The sequence below is a fragment of the Diceros bicornis genome, chromosome 17, assembly GCF_020826845.1.
Source record: "Diceros bicornis minor isolate mBicDic1 chromosome 17, mDicBic1.mat.cur, whole genome shotgun sequence".
In the NCBI taxonomy this organism is placed as follows: Eukaryota; Metazoa; Chordata; class Mammalia; order Perissodactyla; family Rhinocerotidae; genus Diceros; species Diceros bicornis.
The window spans coordinates 14049475-14073527 of record NC_080756.1 but is presented as its reverse complement, the minus strand read 5'-3'; the positions used below and the strand labels follow the sequence as shown (position 1 = coordinate 14073527).

Genomic DNA, 24053 nt, shown 5'->3' with positions numbered 1-24053 from the left:
GAATTACTCTGAGAAGTGACCACACTTTCTTTTGGGGAAGGATTGAAAACTTTTCTCTATATTTTCGGTGGCATTGCAATGTCCTTCCATAAGAAGACATGGCTCCTCCTTCAATGCTGGGTTTGACAGTTGAAAACTGGCTCAGGCATGGACACTGAGTAAGAGACTGTGAATTTCCATGGGGATGGCTTCCCTCAGCCTTCTTCTTGAACCTTCTTGATTATATAGATCAAATAATACCCTTTTCGCTGCCCATTTCAGTCCTACTCTATTAGAGGTTGCCAAAGACCTCTGCGTATCAGAGACCCTGGGTTTCCATTCCCAGGTAAATGAAAATTAGGAAAATGGTGTCCACCTTGCCCTTGACCATTAAGTGCTGTTGCCTGGCCTTTGAGACTCTGAATCTCTTCGTTGACAAATAGCAGGCTCTCCCACCAAAATCCTTGGTCTACAAACAGCCACCACTAAGCTCCCGGTGATGCTGGCATTGCCTCTACTAGAATATTGCTTATTTGTTCCGTGACGGGAATTTCCTTTCACTTCTCACGGCTGGTGTGTTCTCTGGTTTTAGGTAATAAATCCAATCTAGCATTCCTAACTCTTCGAGACTTTTGCACCATTTATAAACACTGTGTAAAACTGCTCTGGCATCTCCACATCATTGACTGTGGGCTCCAATGTGTCCAAGCTTTAAGGAGTCAGACTAGCAGCACATTAGGACTGGCTTCAGGTGTTTTTGTTAAATGCTGAGCCACCTGAGAGTGGCCCTATATCAATAATCTCTCCCTCATTCAGTGTTTTATTTAACCCTCACTCAAATCTAGCACCTTCACAATCCATTCTTATTTGCGTCATCTTGATTCCTGCAGTACATATTAGTTATTTTGGTGAATAATTAATTTCCTTCTATAGAAGAGAAAGTACTTCCCTAGCAAGGCCATGTTGAGACTTGATCCTAGGCGTTGTTATAGAAGCCATGATTTGAGGTGAGGGCAGATTTCAAGGAAAAAATGTATCATCTTCCAATGCATTTGCCTCAATGAGGACTTTATATATTCTCCAAGTAGGAGATTGTCTAGCAAGGAGAGTTCAGGGGAATCTAGGGGTTCAAGATTCTCAAGTACAGTCACTCAGATATTTCCATCCTACCGTAGAAACTCTGGAGACAAGGGTAAAGCACATGCCTCAGAGTTCTTCCACTTGAGGGTCAAGGGAGAAGGGATATTTATACATCAATTCATCTCAGTCACCCGATGAGTGCTGCTCCTGAGGGGTTTTGATTTTAGGTACTTCTGACCTGCCTTACAGATGGGCATAGTAGCCTCTGTGGCTAGAAAACAGGTCTTTGGCCCTATGAGTCTTCTGGTTGTTTGAAGTCAGGCAGTCAGGTTGGTGTACATCACAGCAGGAGGGTGAGAAGATACGGACAGGGCTTTGCAGTGTCTCTTAAGGTCTTCATCTAATTGCAAATGTTCTAAGAGTGTATATATATTTGTGCATTCAGGAGTAGGACTTTAGTGCAAGCTACAGTGAAACTCTGGCCAGAAATTCCACTGGCTTTTAATTTATAGCATTTGCACATTAATTTTAGCAGAAACGCAACTGCCTCCTAAGAGAGTTTATCTCGGAGAAATTCTTAGAAACTTTTCCAGAAATTATTGGCTAACATTTTATTCTTTCATATAAATATTACAATATATATAATATATAAATGTATATTCTATATTTATGTATGTTCTTTATTTTATATAAATATTTATATATTTATGGTATAAATCTTTTCTAAGAAGATGGAATAAAATTTGAGAGTTTAAGCGTTTAAAGTGCTCAGTCATTTTTTATAATTTCTTAGTCCCTTTCTCTGGAGATGACATTTTGTTTATGAATTGTTATTAAACAAGTCTGGGGCTATTTCCTCAATGTACTGGTGTGTTAGTTGAAAAGAGGTATGGAGAACCCTTCTCTTAAACTTTTTAAAAGGTTCATATTTTATTAATATCAACTTTATTTTCCAAAAATTTTCTTTGCTTTGCACTTTTTGTAAGGCTGGATACAGTGTGATATTTTTGTCCCTTATAGAAAACAATTAACATAATATCAATAGAAGAGTTTTACTTGCAGGAAGTGACCTTATTAAGCAAGGGAAGTGCTGGATACAGGAAAGATTTCGAGAAATTTACTTTAATGGACTTCAGATTTGGAAGGAACACATTATTTTAGGAACTTAATGATATATGCTTTGGGAAGCCAATCTCTTATGAAAACTTGAATCATCAACTCTAGCATCCCTTTACTTCTTATAAGATAAGACAGTTCTTTTGATTGAGGCCTTAAATGCTTGTTTTACTTGCTTGTTTCTCAAGGTGTAAATGAAGGGGTTCAACACAGGAGCGATGGAAGTAGTGAGGACAGCTATACCTTTGTTAATAGCCGCTGATTCTTTTGCTGAAGGTTTGACATAGATGAAGATACAGCTGCCATAGGTGATAGAAACCACAATCATGTGAGAAGAACAGGTAGAAAAGGCTTTTTTCCGTTGCTGAGCAGAAGGAAATCTTATAATAGTCTTGATTATGTACATGTAGGAGAGAACGACACAAAGAAGGGTTGTGATGAAGGTCAACACAGCGCAGACTATAACCATCTGCTCAACGACCCACGTGTCTGAGCATGAAATCTTCAGGAAGGGAGATACATCACAGAGAAAGCCATCAATGACATTAGAGTCACAGAAGTCCAGATTTTGGCTCAAGCTAAATGGTGGGAGTATGATTACCAAGCCAGCCATCCAACAACAAACAATGAGTCTTCTGCAGACTCTGCTGCTCATGAGGGTGGTGTAATGCAGGGGTTTGCAGATGGCCACGTAGCGGTCATAGGACATGGTGGCCAGGAGAAAAAATTCAATTACTCCAAAAAGATCAGTGAAAAATGCTTGAATGGCACAAGCACAATAGGTAATAGTCTTGTCACCTGTTGATAGGTTATATAAGTATCTAGGAACACAAGCCGATGTGAATAAGATCTCTAAGCAGGAAAAATTTTGTAGGAAAAAGTACATTGGCGTTTTAAGGTGAGAATCCACTAATGTAAGTGAGACAATAACCAGGTTTCCAGTTACACTCAATAAGTAGGTAAAAAATAGAAAAATTAGAAGCAGACCCTGAAGTTGTGGATCATCTGTTAGTCCCAGGAGAATGAATGTTGTTACTGAATGGTTTCTCATATATGACCTCTTATTTTTGTCCAATCTTCATGAAAAAAATCAATTATTTTATTAGAATTTAGGGATGTCAAAAGTTCAGTAGTGGTAACCAATGACAAAGTCAAGCAGATAACTAGTTCACATTAAATTTATTCTTTAATTTGGTGATTAATATTGTTACTATACTGGTGGATTTAGTTTGTAAATATCCTTTCTGTAGTTTTTGAAGAGAAATTTCCTGTAGATCAGCTTAACTGTGCCACAATCCAGTAATTTATAGATTCTATATCTCCATTGCATTTTTCCAAATTTATTTTAATTTTTTTGCCTATATTCTGAGTTGGTTTTCTTGACAGCGCATTGTTATGTCATCAATATTAACATTTTCTATGACTCTCTTGCATTTTTCTCTATTTTGAAGCTGAAATCTTAAAATTGTCTATTTTGAAGCAGTCTCCTACCTTAGCTTATAGCTTGGTCCTTGATAAAACACAATTACAAAACAATAATTCGGGCTTGCTATACAGGCTCCTCAAAAACCATTAATCAATTATAATTTTATGTTGAACTCCAATAACAAAATAATGTTTCTGTCACAATTTCTATAATGTGTGTATTCATTTTGCGGGGTTCAAGCATTAAGTCCTCTGATTTCAAATAGAATCTATATGTCATAATCCTATCTGTATATCTAGTAGTGATCTCTTTTCTGAAATTTAGTTATGTACAGCCACATACACCTCATATTGAACACATGCAAAGTTGATTTCATGGACTCTGCATCCCTATCCTCTTCTTCCCATGTGTTTCCTCTAATAAAGCTAATTGATTACAGTAGTTGAGCTCACATAATATACCATGTGTTGTATAATAACTGCATAGGAAGCACCTGTCTTGACCAATCCCACCTCCAACCCTTTCCCCCTTTTCTACTCTACCTTTATTTAACATTTCTTGAATTCACCTTGAAGACATTGATTTCTCTTTGATTTTCAGCCTAAGCATTACTTGTTCTGGGAAATCATTTGAAACCCCGTAGCAGTTTTGGATGCCCCACCCCCCGCTGATGCACCATTGTCAAACAATGCTTATTTCTTTCATGGTACTTACGCTGATAACATAAATTTGTTGAGATTAGGACCTATGTTTATTTTACTGGGATCACCAAGGAAACTAAAGCAACCCAAACATGCCTAACAGAGGTTACTGGTTGAATAATGAATGCCAACGTCAATATTTCTCTGGACACCCACAAAGCTTTCCTCTTTCCTATTTTCACCTCTTAATATTGTTCTATCACTGAATTTAAGTTTTAAAAAATTTCTTTGCTCATGGTTTTCATATTTTGTGGTGTTTTTTTTTTTTTTTTTTTTTTGCCTTGAAGTGGAGTGTTGGCTAAGAGTCAAGTCCTACTATAAAGCCGCCACATTCTCTGCTAATATTCATTAGCAAAGAGATAACTGGATGCTCTTCCTTATCTTATCTGCTGTGTAAATGAGCATTCTAATCTCTATTTTGCTTCCTTGAGTTATCTGTTAGTAAGATAATTAATAGGTCAACTCTGCAACACTAATTTTGAGTCAATAGCTCCTTTATAATTTTTTTCCTGTTATCCCAAGTTAATTACAATAGCAATCAAATGTTTTCAGTGTCTTTAGGGCTTGGTATTTTTCCTACATAAGTAAATGAAAATAAATTTTCCTGGAAGACTCCAATCACGTAGTTACAAGAATGGATTCAATATATTGATTGACATATCCTTTCTTACCAGGGTGGGTACAGGGTCAACTCCAACCATGTGTCCAGTTCTCACATTTATGCCACTAGCTCAGGGAAATGTCATTAACCAGGCTTTTGGTTTTCTTGCAAGCTGGAACTCTGAAAGGTAGTAGGGTCATACAGAGGACAACCTCAATGGCTTATATTAAGATGTAGTGGAGACCCACCTCAGGAACACACCTGCCTCTTTTGAATCCCATTCTTTTCAGCTCACAGACACCAAATGCTTCACTACAGAATTAAACTCAGCTCTGCACACTTTGGAAATATTAGAGGCTCTAGGAACATAATTATTTTATGGCAATTACAAATAACATTATTCCTTGAAAAAAGTCATCTATCCTGTATAGTAAGTCAAGATTTGGCAAAATAATTAACTCTGAAGTGTCAATAACTGATATCTTTTTACTTTATTTTTCAAATATTTTATATTTATAATGCATGTAGAGATCTCTAATAAAATGATATCACATAGGGTCATCTTTAGTTTGAAGGTGTAACGCATGATGTTACTGCATAAAAATAAATAATATGACATTTTGATGACTTCTCTTAACTACTGTTATTAATGACTATAATTTATCCAACGGTAGTGCTCTCATGCTTTTAAAAGTTACTCATAACTTCTGTTCACTGTGAAACCACAAAAATTGTTCAAGATACAAAATTTAAAATGAATGTGCAGTTGAGACTTGTAAGTGAATTTATGGTCAGTCTTGCTAAGCACATTGACACACAGCCTGGGAATTCATGGTGTTTTCTCTCTGCCACGTTGTTCAAAAGCCTATCCTCAATAGCTTTTCTGTCATTATATGTCTAGGCAAGATTTTCTTCATTATTTTCCAGTATTCTTCATTAGCAGAGTGAAAAACTTTTCAAAGCGAGTAAACTTTTAGGAACAATCTCTTTGGGAGGAAAAGCTAATGTTTGAAATTCTCTGGACCGAGAGGTTATTGCACTTCAAATTTGACATCTGTAAACGTAATTAAGTTGAAAGATCTGAGGGTTTTTTATAGTGTAGGTTCACAAGTTACTAATGAATCTTCTGTGTACTGATATGTAGGAAAAAAAACATCCCTAACAGTAACCAGTAATGACAGTATCCTCAGAGAGAAGAGTAAGCATCAATAATATCTGACACAGGCCGCCAGAACAAAATTTTAAAGTACCAATCTAACTTACTGTATTTATTTTCATATATTTTAAGGCAGTTGGAAACTAAAACATCTCCCATTTATTCTTTATCTGTTTTTATTTTCCGGACAATTTGGAAACTATAAAAATTCTGCTTGATAAGTAAAAAGGGGAAAAGAATGTAAAATATAATAACAGAGCAAATATTTTGGAACATATGATTTTAGATTTTCCTCCTGCAAACGTACCTGTATGTTGTAAACAATACAGGAATATAAACATTAAATACAAAACTTGTACTATTGAATGTATAATTTGTCATATGCTATTTAACTTAAAATATCTCATGGATCAATTTGCACAATCTATTTCATACCTTAGTCATAACACCTAAACCAAGGAACAGAATGACACCTGGGTTCTTCGCCCTGTCTTAGGCAAACATCTCATCTTCCTCTTATTGTTGCCATTTATACCTCTTCAATTCATCTTTCAGTTACATATTAATATGAGCTTAAAGATTTTGTGTTCTGAGTTTGTGCCAACACCTCTAATTCTTTCTCAGTAATTACCAATTAACTAAATTATAATCTCAAATATTTTTAATCTTGAATCAGTGTCTATAATATGTGAGATTTGTTAACATCAATAAATGGAAAAGACATTTTCCCTGGAGGATCTGATTAGATTGTAATGTGAATAGCTTATCTTTAAAATCTTCCCTCCTTTAGAATTGGGAGCAAGTTCAGGTACTAGACATGTCTAGCCCCCAGTAAAACCCCAGAGCATACAGTCACCATCAGAGAGAAGGAAGACTATTCTGGGGCTTTCTGGGGAGCCGTAACATTCCCAGGGATTGTAGGCACACATGGGGAATAACTTGGTAGATCAAATTGAGACACACTGAAGGATTATCTCTACAGCCCAACCAGCCTCCTCTCAATCCCTTTTCCTCGGCTTAGAAGCACTCAGTGCAGTATGTACAAGCACAGTCCTGGCCACACTGAGCAGAATCCCTTGTTCTAAAATGTCTGTCTTTTTTTCCGATTCTTAAGGCTCTCCTCTTGTGCAAAACACATGAGAAAATTATTGAAAGGGAATTGTAATTGACATTTCTTTTTTCTCTATATGTCTTTCAAAGAAATTTTTTAAAATTTTGAGAGTGTAGAGGCCATCATTATATCACTATCTTGTAGTTAATGAGTCATGTTTAGAGGTAATTTTTCCTATGGACATTCATTGCTTTCACTTTGAAGTAGAGGATGAGTTCATGTCAGATAAGTGTCAGGTAACCATCTAGATAAAACTCATTATACACTGTCTTGGCTAAGCCATATAGTCAAAGGCCATGCTTTCTAGAGAAAATAGAACTATAATATAAAATTAATTCTTTTTACAATTTTTCAAATACCTCTATACATCACTGATTTTGATAAAAGTAAGGCAAATTTGTTCGTCTAAAGAAATCCTGATCTAATCTCTCACAAAGTGAAATCACAAATATCATACTTACCCTTCTGAGAGTCAATAATTGCTTCCATTGGAAGTTTAAAAATAACTTCCCTGCAGAGTGCTAGGAAGAATGGACCTTGTTAGCAGAGGCTTGTGTTTGGACTCATGGCCACTGTGGCTAATGGATCATCTCTGCCCTACAGGCACTCTGAAATGCCTCTGAGCTCCAAGATTGTCATCTCCAGCACATTGCCAAATTATTCTTGTCAAGGACTTCATCCCATTTTAAAACTCTAAGGTAAGGTTGAAAGTGAGATAATAATCAAAGGTTTTTGGAGTATCTGGAGCTCTCTGATTTTAAAAGGGTTGATATTCTGATTCTATGGATAGAGTAAGAAGTTTTTACATTAACGAGATTAACGGTTGTTTTATTTGCCAAAGCTGAAATGAAATGAATAAACAAAAGGGACCTTGGTGACCCAATTTAAAAGAAGTGATTCCTCTGTGTAATGAACTTGGCAGAAATCCTGAAAGATGAAGCAGTGAGGACAGTGTCCTCGGAGAAAGGAAGATGCAACCATAGTATCCAATACAGGCCAGCACACAGCATTAAAAATCAGACGGTCAGGTACACGTCTGTCTTTCCTGCATTTGTTGCACACCTCCTGTGGCTAAGTTCACCAGGATCTAGTTTTCTTCCTTATCATGTTTTAATTAAAAGAGGTAAAAAATTCACATAATTGTGAGAAAATACATGAATAATCACATATCTAGTGATAAGTACTTTTACTATGTCTATAGCTAGTATTTCCAACTTTTCCTATGCACAAACATCAACATTTTACATATATATTTAACATTATATATATACGTGTTACGTAATTTTTATAACATTTTGTCATACATTTAACATGAAATTATTTTCAAATCACTAGTTGTAATTATGAGTCAAGATTTTTGATAACTTTATAAAATATCACATTTCAGGATTCCATCAGTTTTTCATGCCATTCCTAACACTTGAAACTTCATCTGCAATTGTTCATTATTATCAAATAAATGGATGCATATAAATAAATAGTATGGTTGCTTAACCTAATTTTTAGAAATTTATTTTTTCAGCAAATCATTATTCTACAAATATTTTTGCAAACTTAATAGTTTTAGGACGTTAGAAATAAAGTGTATTCACAATTCAAGGCTTTTATACGATATTATCAAAATTCTTTCCAAAAGGCCATACTGATTTATATACCCACTTTTAATTTATGAAAGTGCTCCTGTGTCAACACTGAGCTGAACATTGTGTATTATTATAAATTTCAAGTTAATGAACATTTCTGTTCTCATAGATGCTGAAAACATTTTCTTCGTCATTATTATTGGTCTTTAAATTTACATTATTTTAAAAGGTACGGTGTCTCCTATTAACCCTTGAAGAATTGTCCTTGTAGGTTTAAGCTATTTTATAATTTCTACCTTAAAAAGAAGTCTTCTATTACATTTTTCAAATTGTTATTCACATCCCCTCCCACAGAAAGAGAAGTTTGCTTCTATTCTTAGTTTCCTAAGAGTTTTATTCATAGTAAATTTTAAATTTTATCAAATATTCCATATTTATTGGGATAATCAAATGAATTTTCTATTTTAATAGTCTTATTTTCTTACTTAATTTTTGTTTCATTTTAATAATATTTATTATTCATAAAAATGTAAATTATATAATTTGTTTTAGCCGTAAAAAAAATATATTCTTAGAACAAATTCTTTTTATTATTCTTTTTTTGATAAGAATACTAACATATGATCTACAGTCTTAGCAAAGTTTTAAGCATCCAATACAATGTTGTTGACTATAGCTACCATGCTGCACACTGGATCTCTGGGACTTATTCATCTTACATAGAAAGTTTGTACCCCTGAACTAAAGTCTGCAGTTTCTCCTTCCCTTCAGTCTCTGGCAACCACCACTCTACACTCTGCTTCTCTAAGTTTGACTATTTTAGATGCCTCATGTAAATGATATCATGTAGTAGTTGTCCTTCTGTTATCTGGCTTATTTCACTTTCCATAATGCCCTCTAGTTTTATCTATGTTGTCACAAATGACAGGGTTTCCTTCTTTTTTATGACTAATATTCCATTATATATAAATATACCACATTTAATTAATTCACGTGTCTGTCAATGGACATTTAGGTTGTTTCCATATCTTGGTTATTGTGAATAATGCTGCAATGAACATGAGAGTGCAGAGATCATGATTTCAATTATTTTGTATATATACCCAGAGTAGATTGATGGGTTGTATGGTGGTTCTATTTTTGGTTTTTGAGGAAACTCTGTACTGTTTTCCAGAGCGGCTACACCAATTTACATTCCCAATAATAGTGTACAAAGGTTCCAATTTCTCCACATCCTCACCAACATTTGTTATCTTTTGTCTTTTGAATAATAGCCATCTTAACAGATGTGAGGTGATATTCCATTGTGGTTTTGATTTGTATTTACGTAAAGATTAGTGATGTTGAGCACTTTTTCATATATCTGTTGGCCATTTGTATCTCTTCTTTTGAGAAATGTCTGTCTTCCTTTGCCCATTTTGTAATTATGTTATTTGCCTTTTTGCTATTGAGTTGTAGGAGTTCCTTATGTATTTTGGACATCAACACCTTATCAGATATATGATTTGCAAATATTTCAACTCATTCCATAGATTGCCTTTTTTATTCTATTGGTGGTTTCCTTTGCTGTGCCAAAGCTTTTTAGTTTGGTGTAGTCCCACTTGCCTATTTTTGCTTTTGTTGTCTGTGCTTTTGGTGTCGTAGCCAAGAAATCATTGCCAAGACCAATGTCAAGCTGCTGTTTTCCTATGTTTTCTTCTAGGTTTCAGGTTTTTTAGTTTATTTTTGTATATAGTGTAAAATAAGGGTCCAAATACATTCTTTTACATCCGAATATTCAATTTTCCCAATATAATTTATTAGGAAACCATCAATTCCCCATATGTAGTTTTGGCACCCTTGTCAAAGCTCAGTTGACCTTATATGTGTGCATGTATTTCTGGGCTCTCTAATTCTGTTCCAATGGTCTATATGTCTGTTTTGATGCTAGTACTGTACAGTTTTGATTACTGCAGCTTTATAAAACGGTTTTAAATCAGGAAGTGTGATGTCTCCAGTTTGTCATTCCTTCTTAAGATTGCTTTGGCTATTTAGGGCCTTTGTGTTTCCTATGAATTTTAGGATTGTTTTTTATATTTCTGGAACGTACATCACTTCTGTGTATTACCAGCACACAGCTAACATCATATTCAATGGTGAAAGGTTTAAAGCTTTTACTCTAAATTCAGAGACAAGACAAGGGTGTCTAATTTCATCACTCCTATCTAAAATAGTAGTTAAAGTCTTAGCCAGAGCAATTAGACAAGAAAAAGAAATAAAGAAATCCAATCAGCTAGGAAGAAGTAAAATTGTCTTTGATCAGATGATATGGTCTTATATATAGAAAATCCTAAAGACTTCACCAAAAAAATTATTAGAACCAATTAAAAAATTCAGTAAAGTTGCTAGATACAAAGTCAATATACAGAAATCTGTTGTGTTTTAATACACTAAAAATAACTTTTTTGAAAAAGAAATTTAAAAATATGCCACTTACAATAGCATCAAAAACAATAAAATACCTTGGGATAAATTTAACCAAAGTGGAAAAAGATCTGTACACTGAAAACTACAAGACTTGGATGAAACAAATTTAAGAAACACAAACAAGTTGAGAGATATCCCGTTTTCATGGATTGGGAGAATTAATATTGTTGAATGTCCATAATGCCCAAAGCCATTCATATAGTCAATTCAAACCCAAACAAAATTCCAATGGCATTTTTCACAGAAATAGGAAAAATAATCCTAAATTTGAATAGAACCACAAAAGGCCCCAAATAGCCAAAGCAATCCTGAGAAAGAAGAACAAAGCTTGAGGCATCACACTTCCTGATTTCAAACTCTGCTACAAGTTGTAGTCATCAAAAGAGCATGGCACTGCCATAATAATTGACACATACAGCAATGGAACATAAACAAAAGCCCAGAAATAAACACTTGCATATATGTTCAACTACCATTTGATAAGGGAGCCAAAAATACTCAGTGGGGAAAGGATAGTTCCTTCAATAATTGGTGCTGGGAGAACTGCATAACCACTTGCAGAAGAATGAAACCAGACCTTTATCTTACACTTCTCACAAAAGTTAACTTGAAATTGATTTAAGACTTAAACATAAGACCTGAAATGTAAAACTCCTAGAATAAACATAGGGAAAAAGCCCCTTGACGTTAGACTTGGCAGCAAATTCCTGGATATGACACCAAAAGCACAGGCAACAAAAGTAAAAATGAACAAGTGGGACTACATAAAACTAGAAATTTGTGCACAGAAAAAGAAACAATCAACAAAATGAAAAGGCAACTTACAAAATGGGAAAAAATATTTGCAAATCATATATCTGATAAGAGGTTAATATCCCAAATATATAAATAACTCATACAACTCAATAGCAGAAAACAAACAAGCTGATTTAAAAATAGGCAGAGGAACTGAATAGACATTTTGCCAAAGAAGACATACAAATGGCCAACAGGTACATGAAAAGCTGCTCAACATCACTAATCATCAGAGAGATGCAAATCAAAACCAGAGTGAGGTATCACTTCACAACTATTGGAATGGCTGTTATCAAAAAGACAAGAGCTAAGTGTTGGTGAGATTGTGAAGAAAGAGAACCCTTCTGCACCATTGGTGGTAATATAAATTGGTGCAGCCATTATGGAAAATAGTATAGAGTTTCCTCAAAAAAATAAAAAGAGAACTACTTTATGATAAATTAATCCTAATTCTGATTATATATCCAAAGGAAATGAAATCAGCATCTTGAAGAAATATCTGCACCCCCACGTTCTTTGCAGTATTATTCACAGTAGCCACAACATGGAAACAACCTAAGTATCCATCTACAGATGAATGGATAAAGGAGATGTGAGATATATATATATATATATATATATATATATATATATATATATATATATATGTGTGTGTGTATGTGTGTGTGTGTGTGTGTGTGTATGTATACCTATATCCATAATAGAATATTATTCAGCCATGAGAAAGAAGGAAATCCTGCCGTTTGAGACAATATGGTTGGACCTCGAGGGCACTGTGCTAAGTGAGTTAAGAGAGATGGAGAAAGACAAATACTTTCTGATATCACTTATATGTGGAATCGAAGAAAACCAATCTCATAGAGACAGAATAGGAAGGTGGTTAGCAAGGACTGGAGGTTGGGAGAAATAAAGAGACGTTGGTCAAAGGGTACAAATTTCCAGTTATAAGACAAATAGAGGCAGGCCCCAGGGCTTAGTGGTTAAGTGCACGCGCTCCACTACTGGCGGTCCGGATTCGGATCTCAGGCGTGCACCGATGCACCGCTTCTCCGGCCATGCTGAGGCGGCGTCCCACATACAGCAACTAGAAGAATATGCAACTATGACATACAACTATCTACTGGGGCTTTGGGGAGAAAAAGGGAACAAAAAAAAGGAGGAGGATTGGCAATAGATGTTAGCTCAGGGCCGGTCTTCCTCAGCAAAAAAGAGGAGGATTGGCATAGATGTTAGCTCAGGGCTGATCTTCCTGACACACACAAAAAAAGACAAAAAAGTTCTTGTGTTCTAATGTACAGCATGGTGATTATTTTTTTTTTATTTATTTTTTTATTGCGGTAACATTGGTTTGTAACATTGTATAAATTTCAAGTGTATATCCTTTTACTTGTTTCTGCACAGATTACATCATGTTCACCACCCAAATACTAATTACAATCCATGACCACACACAAGTGCCTAATCATCCCTTTAACCCTCCTCCCTAGCCCCTTCTCCTCTGGTAACCACCAATCTAATCTCTGTCTCTGTGAGTTTGTGTGTTGTTGTTATCTTCTACTTACGAGTGAGATCATATGGTATTTGACCTTCTCCCTCTGACTTATTTCACTTAGCATAATACCCTCAGTGTCCATCCATGTTGTCACAAATGGTACAGCATGGTGATTATAGTTAATAACACTGTATTATATACTAGAAAGTTGCTAAGAGAGTAGATCTTAAATGATCTTGCCACAAAAAAAGAAACGGTAATTATGTGACGTGATGGAGGTGTTAGCTAACACTATAGTGGTAATCATTTTGCAAGATACGTGTATCGAATCAATGTTGTACACCTTAAACTTACACAAATTTATACATCAAGTATATGTATCTCAATAAGTCTGGAAAAATTAAAACTTAATGAAGAACAAAGCAATTCACTACCACCTCCTGCTGCTCCCCTCCACTTCCCTAGGATCAAATTTTGCTCAGAGAGGAGGGACTAGAAAAACTTTTGTTTAGATTTTCTAAAATGTAATAAATGCTAATATTTCAAAGACAACCACAAAAAAGAAATTATGCTTTCATTTCAGTGCTACTGTTATGAAAGTTCATATTTTCCCTTACTGATCTCTGCTTTTGTTTCCCAGCTGCAATGCCCTCTTGTATCCTTTGACCACAAATTACTTATTTCCTAATGTTTTTCTTATTACTAACAATAATTCAATTAAAAGAATATTTGTTCTTACTGTTCAGATATTTCCTTTCTTTTCAGTTACGACATAATTAAAATTTCATGTTTTCGAAAAAAGAGCTACTTTATTCATTATTGAGGATTAAAATGCCTTTCTTTAGAATTGTTACTATAAGTTTAAACCTCTCAAGCTCAGTTAATGAGAGAACTTGAAGTTTGAATTTATCAAAACTTTTCTTTATCATGCAAGAACCCTACAATTAGGAGTAATTCAGAGCTACTAGTAATCGTATAACGAAGTTTTATTTCATAGTTTGTTATATTAGGGATTATCAGAAACAATGCCTATTATCTGCCTGGAAGAATGCCATCCTTATGAAAGAGAGTTCTGCTATTTTCCTGGCAGAACTTTCCAACCAAAATTCAGTAGCACCGTGCGCCTCCTTCTCATTTCTGTCTCCTGATGGCCTCATTCTCCATGTAAATATCCAGCCTTAGCCATTTTATTTTAGGTATGTTACTGGGATTATGCTGCACTTGTGTTTCACTTCAGAAATTTTTTATTTCTTTAGTATGTGGTAAGTCATGGGTTATGACTCTCCTTTCTGTTAGTATTTGTATTTTGTAACATATTTGAGAGAAATATCTTCAAGTTACTCACATTTGACTGTCATCCTTCCTTAAGGAAGAAATTAATTTCTTATGCCACTAAAAGTGTCCTCTTTTATACTCTTTGGATACAACTCTCATATCATCATATATCCTCATATCTCATTTCATTGGTGATGTTTCTTTTGGGCCTTGAGATCCTGCTCTCCTTATGTTGGACTTTAGCTACTGAGGTAATCAATCCCCAAATCAATTAGCTTGGAGCATGCCAGAACACATGACAAAATGAGTAGCTTTTCAACCATCTCAGCAAGCATTTTCTGAATGAAAGATTTTGTTAAATGTGGTAAATCTAATGGAATTTTATGCTTCTAACTTGAATTATTAAAGGTAATTATTGAATAATAAAATGAATGTGATCATGACCCACCAATTGCTGTTGTTCACTCTTTTACAGATTTTTAATAGCCTCAGTTCTCCTTAGGTATACTGACTCTTCACATTCTATTACAATGTGCTATATACATTGGTTTTATTGTATATCATTAGTGTATTCTGCTCATTAATCCCAGGGGAAAGTTTTCTTTGTGTTGTTTTGTTTCTTTTCCCTACTCAATGGAATCCCTTGAGTATGTAATTAATTAAATGATAAAAGAATGCTCACATTTTTAGCGTGTAAGATTAATAATGAAATATCTCCCTACTTGGAGGATCTGATTACACTTTCTCAGATATTTCTGGATTTTTTCTATTTTCACTTCCAAATGTAAAGAATATAAGTATATATTTCACTTGTAATAATAATAGATATGATATCATTTGGACTAATCCACAGTAAATGTTGTGGATTTATCATTTCTTGGGATAAAATCTGATATAGTAGTTTCCACTACCTAAGTCGAGAACTTTAGTCTAAATTCAAACTTGCATACAATGGTGAGGTGGGAGGTGGGAAATTAACAAAAGCACGGAGCATATTCCATCTTTTTTTGTTGAATTGCAACTTAGAAGTCATGTTTCTTTCAATTTTTTGCTGAAATAATATTGTCTAGAATATGAGTATCTTCATAATTCGTTACTAGTTCTTTTTTCCTCCCTTTTCACATCCTAGAAGAAAATACTGGAATTACAGTAAGTGCTTTAGAGTTTGGATCTTTTATTTTTGATTGTAAATTAAAGTCATTTTTGTGGAAATCAAAGGCAGATATTTAAAAATAGTTGTTTGATTTTTTTTTTCTTGGTTAATGATTTTACATCTTTTTTAGTATAGAAATATAAAAGGCATAAAAGTTACCTATTCATAAGATGCACTTAAATCTGTCCATTGACTTTTTTCCATTAATTATATAAATTTAATACAGCAACGGATAAGTTGAGAAAAGAAGACTAATGAAATGATCTCTGGAAAGAAAGAAATCTTTACTCTGTGATCATTATTTTGTCACATTTTAGTTACAACTTCTTTTTGCCTGATTACATCTTCTAGAGAGATATTTTTCCATTCATTAATAAAAAAAAATAGGAGTTAAGAAGACGCTGATTACAAGAAAATTGATGTGAGAAAGAATACGCTATTTTCATTTAGCAGCCAATAAACACGAAGCAGCTTTAGGCACAGAAGACATCATGAATTACTCTAAGCTCTTTCTCACTTGATTCCAGAAACAGCTATGATATTCTGATATACTGTCTGGACTAGGTCAAGTTTTATTTTTTAAAATCAAACTGGGAGAAAACTATTTTAACGAAGCAAAACATAATTGTTCCAGGCAGGCATAAATTTTGACAGGGGAATCGAAAATAGAAATAAAACATAAAATGGTGGAAATTTTAGATATGTGGTAGATTTTGAAAGACAGCTGAACAGTTGACCATATTAGGAAAGAGTGTCATCACCAACAGAACAAATTTTCACGAAGATAAGTATAAGGAAGAGAAAATGCAATTTTTGACTTATTTGTGTTTTGTGCTTTGTTTTTTGATTTTTTTTTCTCTCTTAGGGCTCATGTTTTTCGTGAACTTCATATGGAACTAGTTCAACTGGTCCACAATATGGAAAGCAAAACATTCTGAAGAAGAAAAACTCTTGATATAGGTCTTACAAACAACGTAACTGATTTATAAAATGTGTTTAGAGCATTGAAAACTGCTATTTAAAAAGTGGTTGTAAGAGTTTGCATGTTTTTGAATCTATAGAATGATTTATCCCTTTTATTTCTATATATTTAGTTTTAAAGTTTTTATTATTTTTAAAGTCTATCAATTATCATAATTGTAATCTTTAAAAGTAAAATTTGGATAACTAAATACCTTCTTGAATTTTGTAGAGAGGAGTTTAGCTTTAAGTGCATGATTGGACAAATGATCTATGAAATCTCTTTTAGCTCTAAGATGCTGTGACTACATTCTATGATTTTTAAGTCCTATCTATAATTTTCTGATTTGTTACCAAGGTGGGATGGATTTTGAATTATGTTCTTATTGTTGCCATTCATGAAACAATGTTATATTGTAGTGCGTCTTAAACATATTATGTGTCACGTGCTCTTTCTTTAAAGAAAAAAGTGTGTGCCCTCCTCAGACACAATTTCCATAGAATTTAAGAGCATTCACTCTCCTGAAATCTATCCATGTACTCAAGGCTAAGACCTTGAAATGGATATTTGGTATGATAAAGTTAAAAAGAGGAAAGGCTTTGAACTCAACTGCCAACTGAATTACTAACACAGTACTTCTCCGTTTGGCTATGAATATGTACACTTTATAGAAATATAAATGCCTAGATCTCACCCACGGTGTTCAAATGGAGCGTCTGGGTTGTGTCTTGGGCATTTGTCTTTGTTAAAGACTCACTAGCTTTCTGTTAGACAGCAGGGGTTTAGATGTATAACCAAGACGAACTCTTTAACCTGAGACTTAATTTCCTTCCAAAAAAAGTGGGGATGGTAATACTCTACTCAAAGAGGGTGGTTGCAGATATTAACAAGAAAACTTATATAAATCTCCAAAAATATTGCCTGGCACAGTGTCGGTGACCAACGAATGTTAGCTTCTCTCTCTCCATCTTTATTCTTTCTTATTGACTCTAATAGTTAATCCTGAGCATTCTTTGTTTTTTAATTCTTGTTCACATTTGATGAAATCCATAAGAGAGCAATGAGGAACCATTCGATGCAGACAGAGTTCATTCTTTTGGGTCTGACGTGTGACTCTGAGCTGCAGGTTGTAATTTTCCTCTTTCTATTTTTTACCTACATGTTGAGTGTGACAGGAAACTTAACCATCATCATTCTTACTCTGCTGGATTGCCACCTTAAGACACCAATGTACTTCCTCTTACGAAATTTCTCCTTTTTAGAAATCTCATTCACAACTACTTGTATTCCAAGGTTCCTGGTGAGCCTTGTGGCAAAGGACCAAACTATTTCCTATATGAATTGTATGACTCAGTTATTTTTTTTTATCTTTTTTGGAGTAGTGGAATTTTATCTTCTGGCTGCTATGTCCTATGACCGTTATGTGGCTATATGTAAACCTCTGCATTACACGACCATCATGAGCAAGAGAGCTTGCTACCAATTAGTACTCAGCTCTTGGGTAACTGGATTTCTGATTATCTTTCCTCCAATGGTCTTGGTTTTCAAGTTGGAATTCTGTGCTTCCAATGTCATTGATCATTTTATTTGCGATTATTCTCCCATTCTGCAGATCTCTTGTTCAGATACACATTTCCTAGAGGTAATGTCTTTCTTCTTGGCAGTGGTGACACTAATGGTCACACTGATGTTAGTGATTCTCTCCTATGGCTACATCATCAAGACAATTCTCAAATTCGCTTCTGCTCAGCAAAGGACCAAAGCCTTTTCTACCTGTTCCTCCCACATGATTGTCGTTTCCATCTCTTATGGTAGCTGCATCTTCATGTACATAAAACCATCAGCAAATGATAGAGTGACTTTAAGCAAAGGAGTCGCTGTGCTCAATACCTCGGTTGCTCCCTTATTGAATCCTTTCCTTTATACCCTGAGGAACCAGCAAGTGAAACAGGCCTTTCAGGATATGGTCCAGAAAAATTTACTTGCTTCAAACAAATGAGAAAATTCTAAAAAACATGAAGAGAAAAATGCACTAAAATATCACCTTTTACATCTTCGTGTAGTTTGTCTTATTCTGTACATATTTTCAGATTATATTAGTAATTTCAGCCCATTTTGGGCCTCCTTCCATGCCATCATTTCTGGCTAGAAATTCTCTGTACAAACCTGTTCTTGTATTGATTTGAGAAATGCAGAATTTTAAATGTGATATTTTTCACTGATCATCTTGTATGAAAGAAATATTTTCAGTGAGGCTCTGTATGAGCTTGCATGTTAGATGCCTTTCCAGAACTTGGTATATAAATGGAATGTTTGTAACTGGGGTCATAGTTTTAGGACAAAAATGACGGTTTGAAAGAAGTCACTAAACCAATTATTTAGTCAAGAAAATAATTCAATGTTAACAGGACATTATGCTCTTGGTAATACTATGTTTCATAAGCATCATTTTTTATGTGTGAGCACACTTCACAAATTATAAAGTAAGTCAAAGTGAGATACAATTTATAAATAATATTCTACAAATTACTTTTTCATTAAATAAGATAAGAATAAATTTTGATCCTTCCCTATGTGATGAATAATAAAAATGTAATCAAATTCTATCTGACCCCAACTGTAAATTTTTTAATTAAAATCATAAAATTTTGATTAAAAAAAGAATTTCTGAAAGAAATAATGTCTACCTATGTCATTGAATTGAATTATGATGTAACAACTTACTTCATTACCTTACTTCAGAGCCTAAAGTATATTCTATCTCTTCAACAGAATTTTTCTGATTAAAGAAAGATATTTTCTCTATCTAAAGTATTCTTTATTTGAATGTAATAATCATTTTCCCATGTAATGCTAAATTGCGCTTGAATCTTCTGTTCTGATTAATTGAGCCTTTGGTGATGTTACTGGTAGTGATAGTGATACAGGCTAAATCCTCAAAGTCAGTGGAGTCAATAGGATAATTTTCTTTTCGTTAACCAAGTTGATTTTACTGAAAAGTATGACTTTTGAACAAAAGAAATGTGGGAAAGATAATACGAATACATAAATGCAAATTTTCTAAGAGAAATAGTGATGTTTACAATTTATTGCAGGAAAAATCAAATGAATGCCAGAGGTCAAATTCAGAGTCTCTACAAGAGATAAGATATTGAGTTTCTTCTAAAATCCAGTAGAATTTTAGCTTATATAAAATATACAATTCCTTGCTTTTTAACTTCTATTATTTGTTTTTATGGCATAATCTTCTATATATCTCTTTGGAATTTTGAATTGGTCTATAGGAGTATCTGAGAGTAGGGAAAAATAGTTCTCAGATTGATTTGTGTTCAATCTCTTGGAAACCTATTATGTGAGGTCAACAAATTTGGTTCTAATAATAGAACAAAAATGAAAGTACGTATGGTGACACGAGTTTGAAAATGTTCCATGTTATAACCCTATATCTTAGTCAACAATAAAGATAAGGTGCAAAATATTTTCCTTGAGAATCTACAAATTTGACGTGTTATAGAATTCCTGTCAAAATCAAAGCTCTAAAGTTTAGTGTATTTGTATATTGCTGCTCTGAGGAAAAACTAGCATACTTACCTTCTTCCTAAAGTTATTCAAAGATTAATTACTAAAATCATCATGAGAATAGAGGAAGACACTGATACTCATGTTTTTCTTAGAGATTAAGACACAATTTGATGAAAACTTAGCTATCCAAGGCTACGTTTTAAACTAGGAAGGCTAGGACAAATATGAATTTTGTAGCAAGTAGATCTGAATGTTTGTCAAATGAACATGTCTACATACAGCAATAGTGGAGGTAGTGTTACAATGCAAGATATGAAGAAGTATTTGTGCTCTAGCACTGATTCCAAGATCACCCTGTATTTGCAGTCAAATAGTTTATTAATTCTGCAAATGAAAATGTGATATAAATACTATATAGAACTAGAATATTTATACCTAAAATAGTCCAAGTCTTATATGAGTTATTAAATGATGGACACATTCTTGAAATTTATTGAAAATATAGCAGCTATTAAATTTTGCATGTATATTTAGTATATTGAGCCACTTGTTACTAAGTAGAACTATAAAAAGAGAGTCCATTTTCTGAGTCAATTCTAAGGCTAGAAACTAATCCTGGAGAATTAAATGGTGTAAATTCCTTGGCACCAATATTTTTGTTAGATAGTATGCAATTCTGGCAGTAAGGTGTAGTTTCTAAATACTATTTCCCACTGAGAGGAACCAGGGCTTCTTGGATAACGAGTTGTTTCCAGGTTAAGGGTATGAAACATACAAACTGAGCCTGGAATATCTTATTGTTTCAGAAGGAAAAGAAGCAAAAAAATCACACAAGGACGCAGGAACCAATCTGGATCCTACCAACTGAACTAAAATGGGACAATTTGAGCATAAAAATTTAATAATGACTGTAATGGATTGAAACACATCAAATATATAAAACTCCATAAGTAAATAGCATTATAAAAGGAAATCAACTGATCACCAGTGGAGTTGCTATGACATCGAATTACTACCTTAGAACATTGACAAGGGAGGGAAGGAACCAAATGTTTATCCTGTTTACCTGTATACACTATATTTCAGGTAATCAAATAGTTTATCAAAAAAGTTGTGAATTTACAGAAATAGAAAAGAAAACAACAGCTTGGACCTCTTAATGTAATAACGGATCTAGACAATGCATTAGTATGTGCTAAAAACCATTGATGAAACATTGATGGGGATATTTATAACAGAGATCAGGCTGACAAGACCTGAACCTACTGATCAATCTGTGCATCACTAAATGTAGGTCAAGCAGACATGAGAAGGCTCATGACGTGATGCAATAGAAAGCATACATCCTCACCTATCGACTTTCTCTGCTTAAGTTATAAATCTAAATCTACTCAATCATTAAATCTAATGAACAAGTAAGAGGATATTGTGTGATAGGGAGACAAGTTAAGTGATACCATAACGAAGCAATCAGTTAAAAAATCAAGGACATTATACACTACAAATGACCTAATTTCCCCACCATTTAATGCAAGAAAAAACAATGAAAAGACTGAACGGGAGAATAAAAAAAGTTGTAAATGACATAACAGCCAATTGTGATGTGCAAATTTTGTTTGGGTTTTAATTCAAACACATTAACTGTGAAAAGAACTAAAAACAAAAACAAAAACTTCTTTATGTGAACCAGGAAAATGCAAATACACACTGAATATGAAAATCTATTATGATTTATTGACAATATTAATATGTGGGATAATGGCATTATGGTAGGTAAAAGAAAATTTTCTTATCAGTTAGCTATGTATAGTAATAAACTTGTATGTGAAATGCAATGAATAATTTATGGGTGAAACGCTGTAAGGCGAAATGTCAGCCAAAAAATAAAAGATTAGGGAGTGATAGAGAAAAATAATTTTAATATGTTGATAATTATAGAATCTGGATGGTGTGTATATGTTTGTTAATTATTGTATCTTGTCTCCTTTGTGAATGCTTAAAAATTCCCATTTATGAATCATTTAAAAACGCAGATTACTAGATAATTTTCTATAAAATTTATCTGCTTGTTGAAATTGGAATAAAATCGCTCGTCATGACTGGCCACTGTAAGGCAAGTCCGTTGCCCTGTTCTCTCCATCTACCACTGAGTTAGCTCACTAGGGCAGAGTGTACTGGCCTAAAGACTTCAGAAATGTTCAGCTTCTAACTTGGTAGGTAAATCAGGCCAGACTAAGTAAATTCTTAAAATGAGATTTTAGCCATATTCTTCAATCTATGTTTATCACAAATAAAGCAACTATTCATATTCATCTGACTCCTGTGTCTATTTCTCAATTTGTTCAGAACTCATATTGAGGAAATGTGTGATTAAATAATACCAATTAGCAGTCATGTTATGGTTTAGGAAACTAATATAATTAATAAATAATAAAAATAAATAAAGTTTGTACTTTTTATCAAGGAGATGTTTTTTATCTCTGTTTCATTTAACTCTTTTTCTGAGGATTTGTCCTGTTCATTTATTTGGAACACATTCCTTTGTCTATTCATTTTGCCTCTTTCTTGTATCTATGTATTAGGAAGATCAACTATGTCTCCTGATCTTGGAGAAGTGGCCTCATGTAAGAGACGCCTTATGAGCCCCAGCAGTGTGCTTCCCCCTTGTAACCAATTCCAAATGATCCAGGAGTGACCCCTGTTTGGGCTGCATGTGTCCTTCTGTTGTGGCAGGGTTGCTCTTGCTGCTGGTGCCCAGGGAGGCTGGACTGTTCCCTGGGCTGGCTGGTTGTAATACTCAGCCGTGTGTTGCTGCTTCAGTCCTTTCAGTCACTTTATCAGGTGGGGTGGAGCTCCAGCACAGTTGGCTGTAAGGTATAAGAGTACATTCCTGCTGCAGTTTTTCTGTTAAGTGACTAGGCCCGCTGGGTGGCTGATTGTTAGGCTCAGGGGCTTACAATCACTGTAGGCCTCAGGGCTGGAAGGCTATTGTCAGCTCTCTCACTATTGCAGCTGGATGGGTCCAATATCAGGCATGGGAGCACACAGTTCTTTCAGGCCTTGGAAGGTGGGGCCGATCCCCTATATGGCTATTTGTGAAGCACAAGTCTGCTGTCGTTGACAAACCCTACTGCCTACAGGCCAACACACCCCATCAACGCAGTCCTTCCCTGAGCACATGCCCCACCCACTGACATGGACCTGTGTGCCCCACTTCAGAGGCACCACATACTCTACCAAAGAAGGCCCTCCTCTTGTGCATGCCCTGCCCTAAAGAAGCTTACCCACTCGCTCCCCTGCAGAGGTCCCACACACCCTGTCTATGTGAGCTCACAAGTTGCCCAACGACTTGCTGTTGGGTGGGGTCAGTCCACAGGGCAGTCTTCCTGCCCTCGCTGAGCTGGATTAAACTGGTGCTCCAGTGGCAGGGCAGACCACTGTGCAAACAGGCCAGGGTAAGTACTCAAATGGTGTCTGCCAGTGTCTGTGTCAACATACCTGTGTTAGTTGACAACAATGGCTGCCACCAATGTCTCAGGCCCTGGGGAGGTGGTCCCAACAGCCTATCAAGTGAGTCTCTTTTCACCAAAGGACTGTACATCTTTCTTTCTGGTGATTTTAGGTTGCTTTCTGAAA

At 34.7% G+C, this 24053-nt stretch overlaps 2 protein-coding genes across 2 annotated transcripts; one reads left to right on the top strand and one right to left on the bottom strand.

Moving 5' to 3' along the window:
• Positions 1 to 2290: 2290 nt before the first annotated feature.
• Positions 2291 to 3226, bottom strand: LOC131415967 (olfactory receptor 6C2-like). Its single transcript, XM_058558032.1, has one exon. It carries the CDS (start codon positions 3224 to 3226, stop codon positions 2291 to 2293), a length of 936 nt encoding a protein of 311 aa, XP_058414015.1.
• Positions 3227 to 17906: 14680 nt separating this feature from the next.
• On the top strand, positions 17907 to 18933 carry LOC131415958 (olfactory receptor 6C6-like). Its single transcript, XM_058558026.1, has one exon. It carries the CDS (start codon positions 17956 to 17958, stop codon positions 18892 to 18894), a length of 939 nt encoding a protein of 312 aa, XP_058414009.1. The 5' UTR covers positions 17907 to 17955; the 3' UTR covers positions 18895 to 18933.
• The last annotated feature ends 5120 nt before the right edge of the window (positions 18934 to 24053 follow it).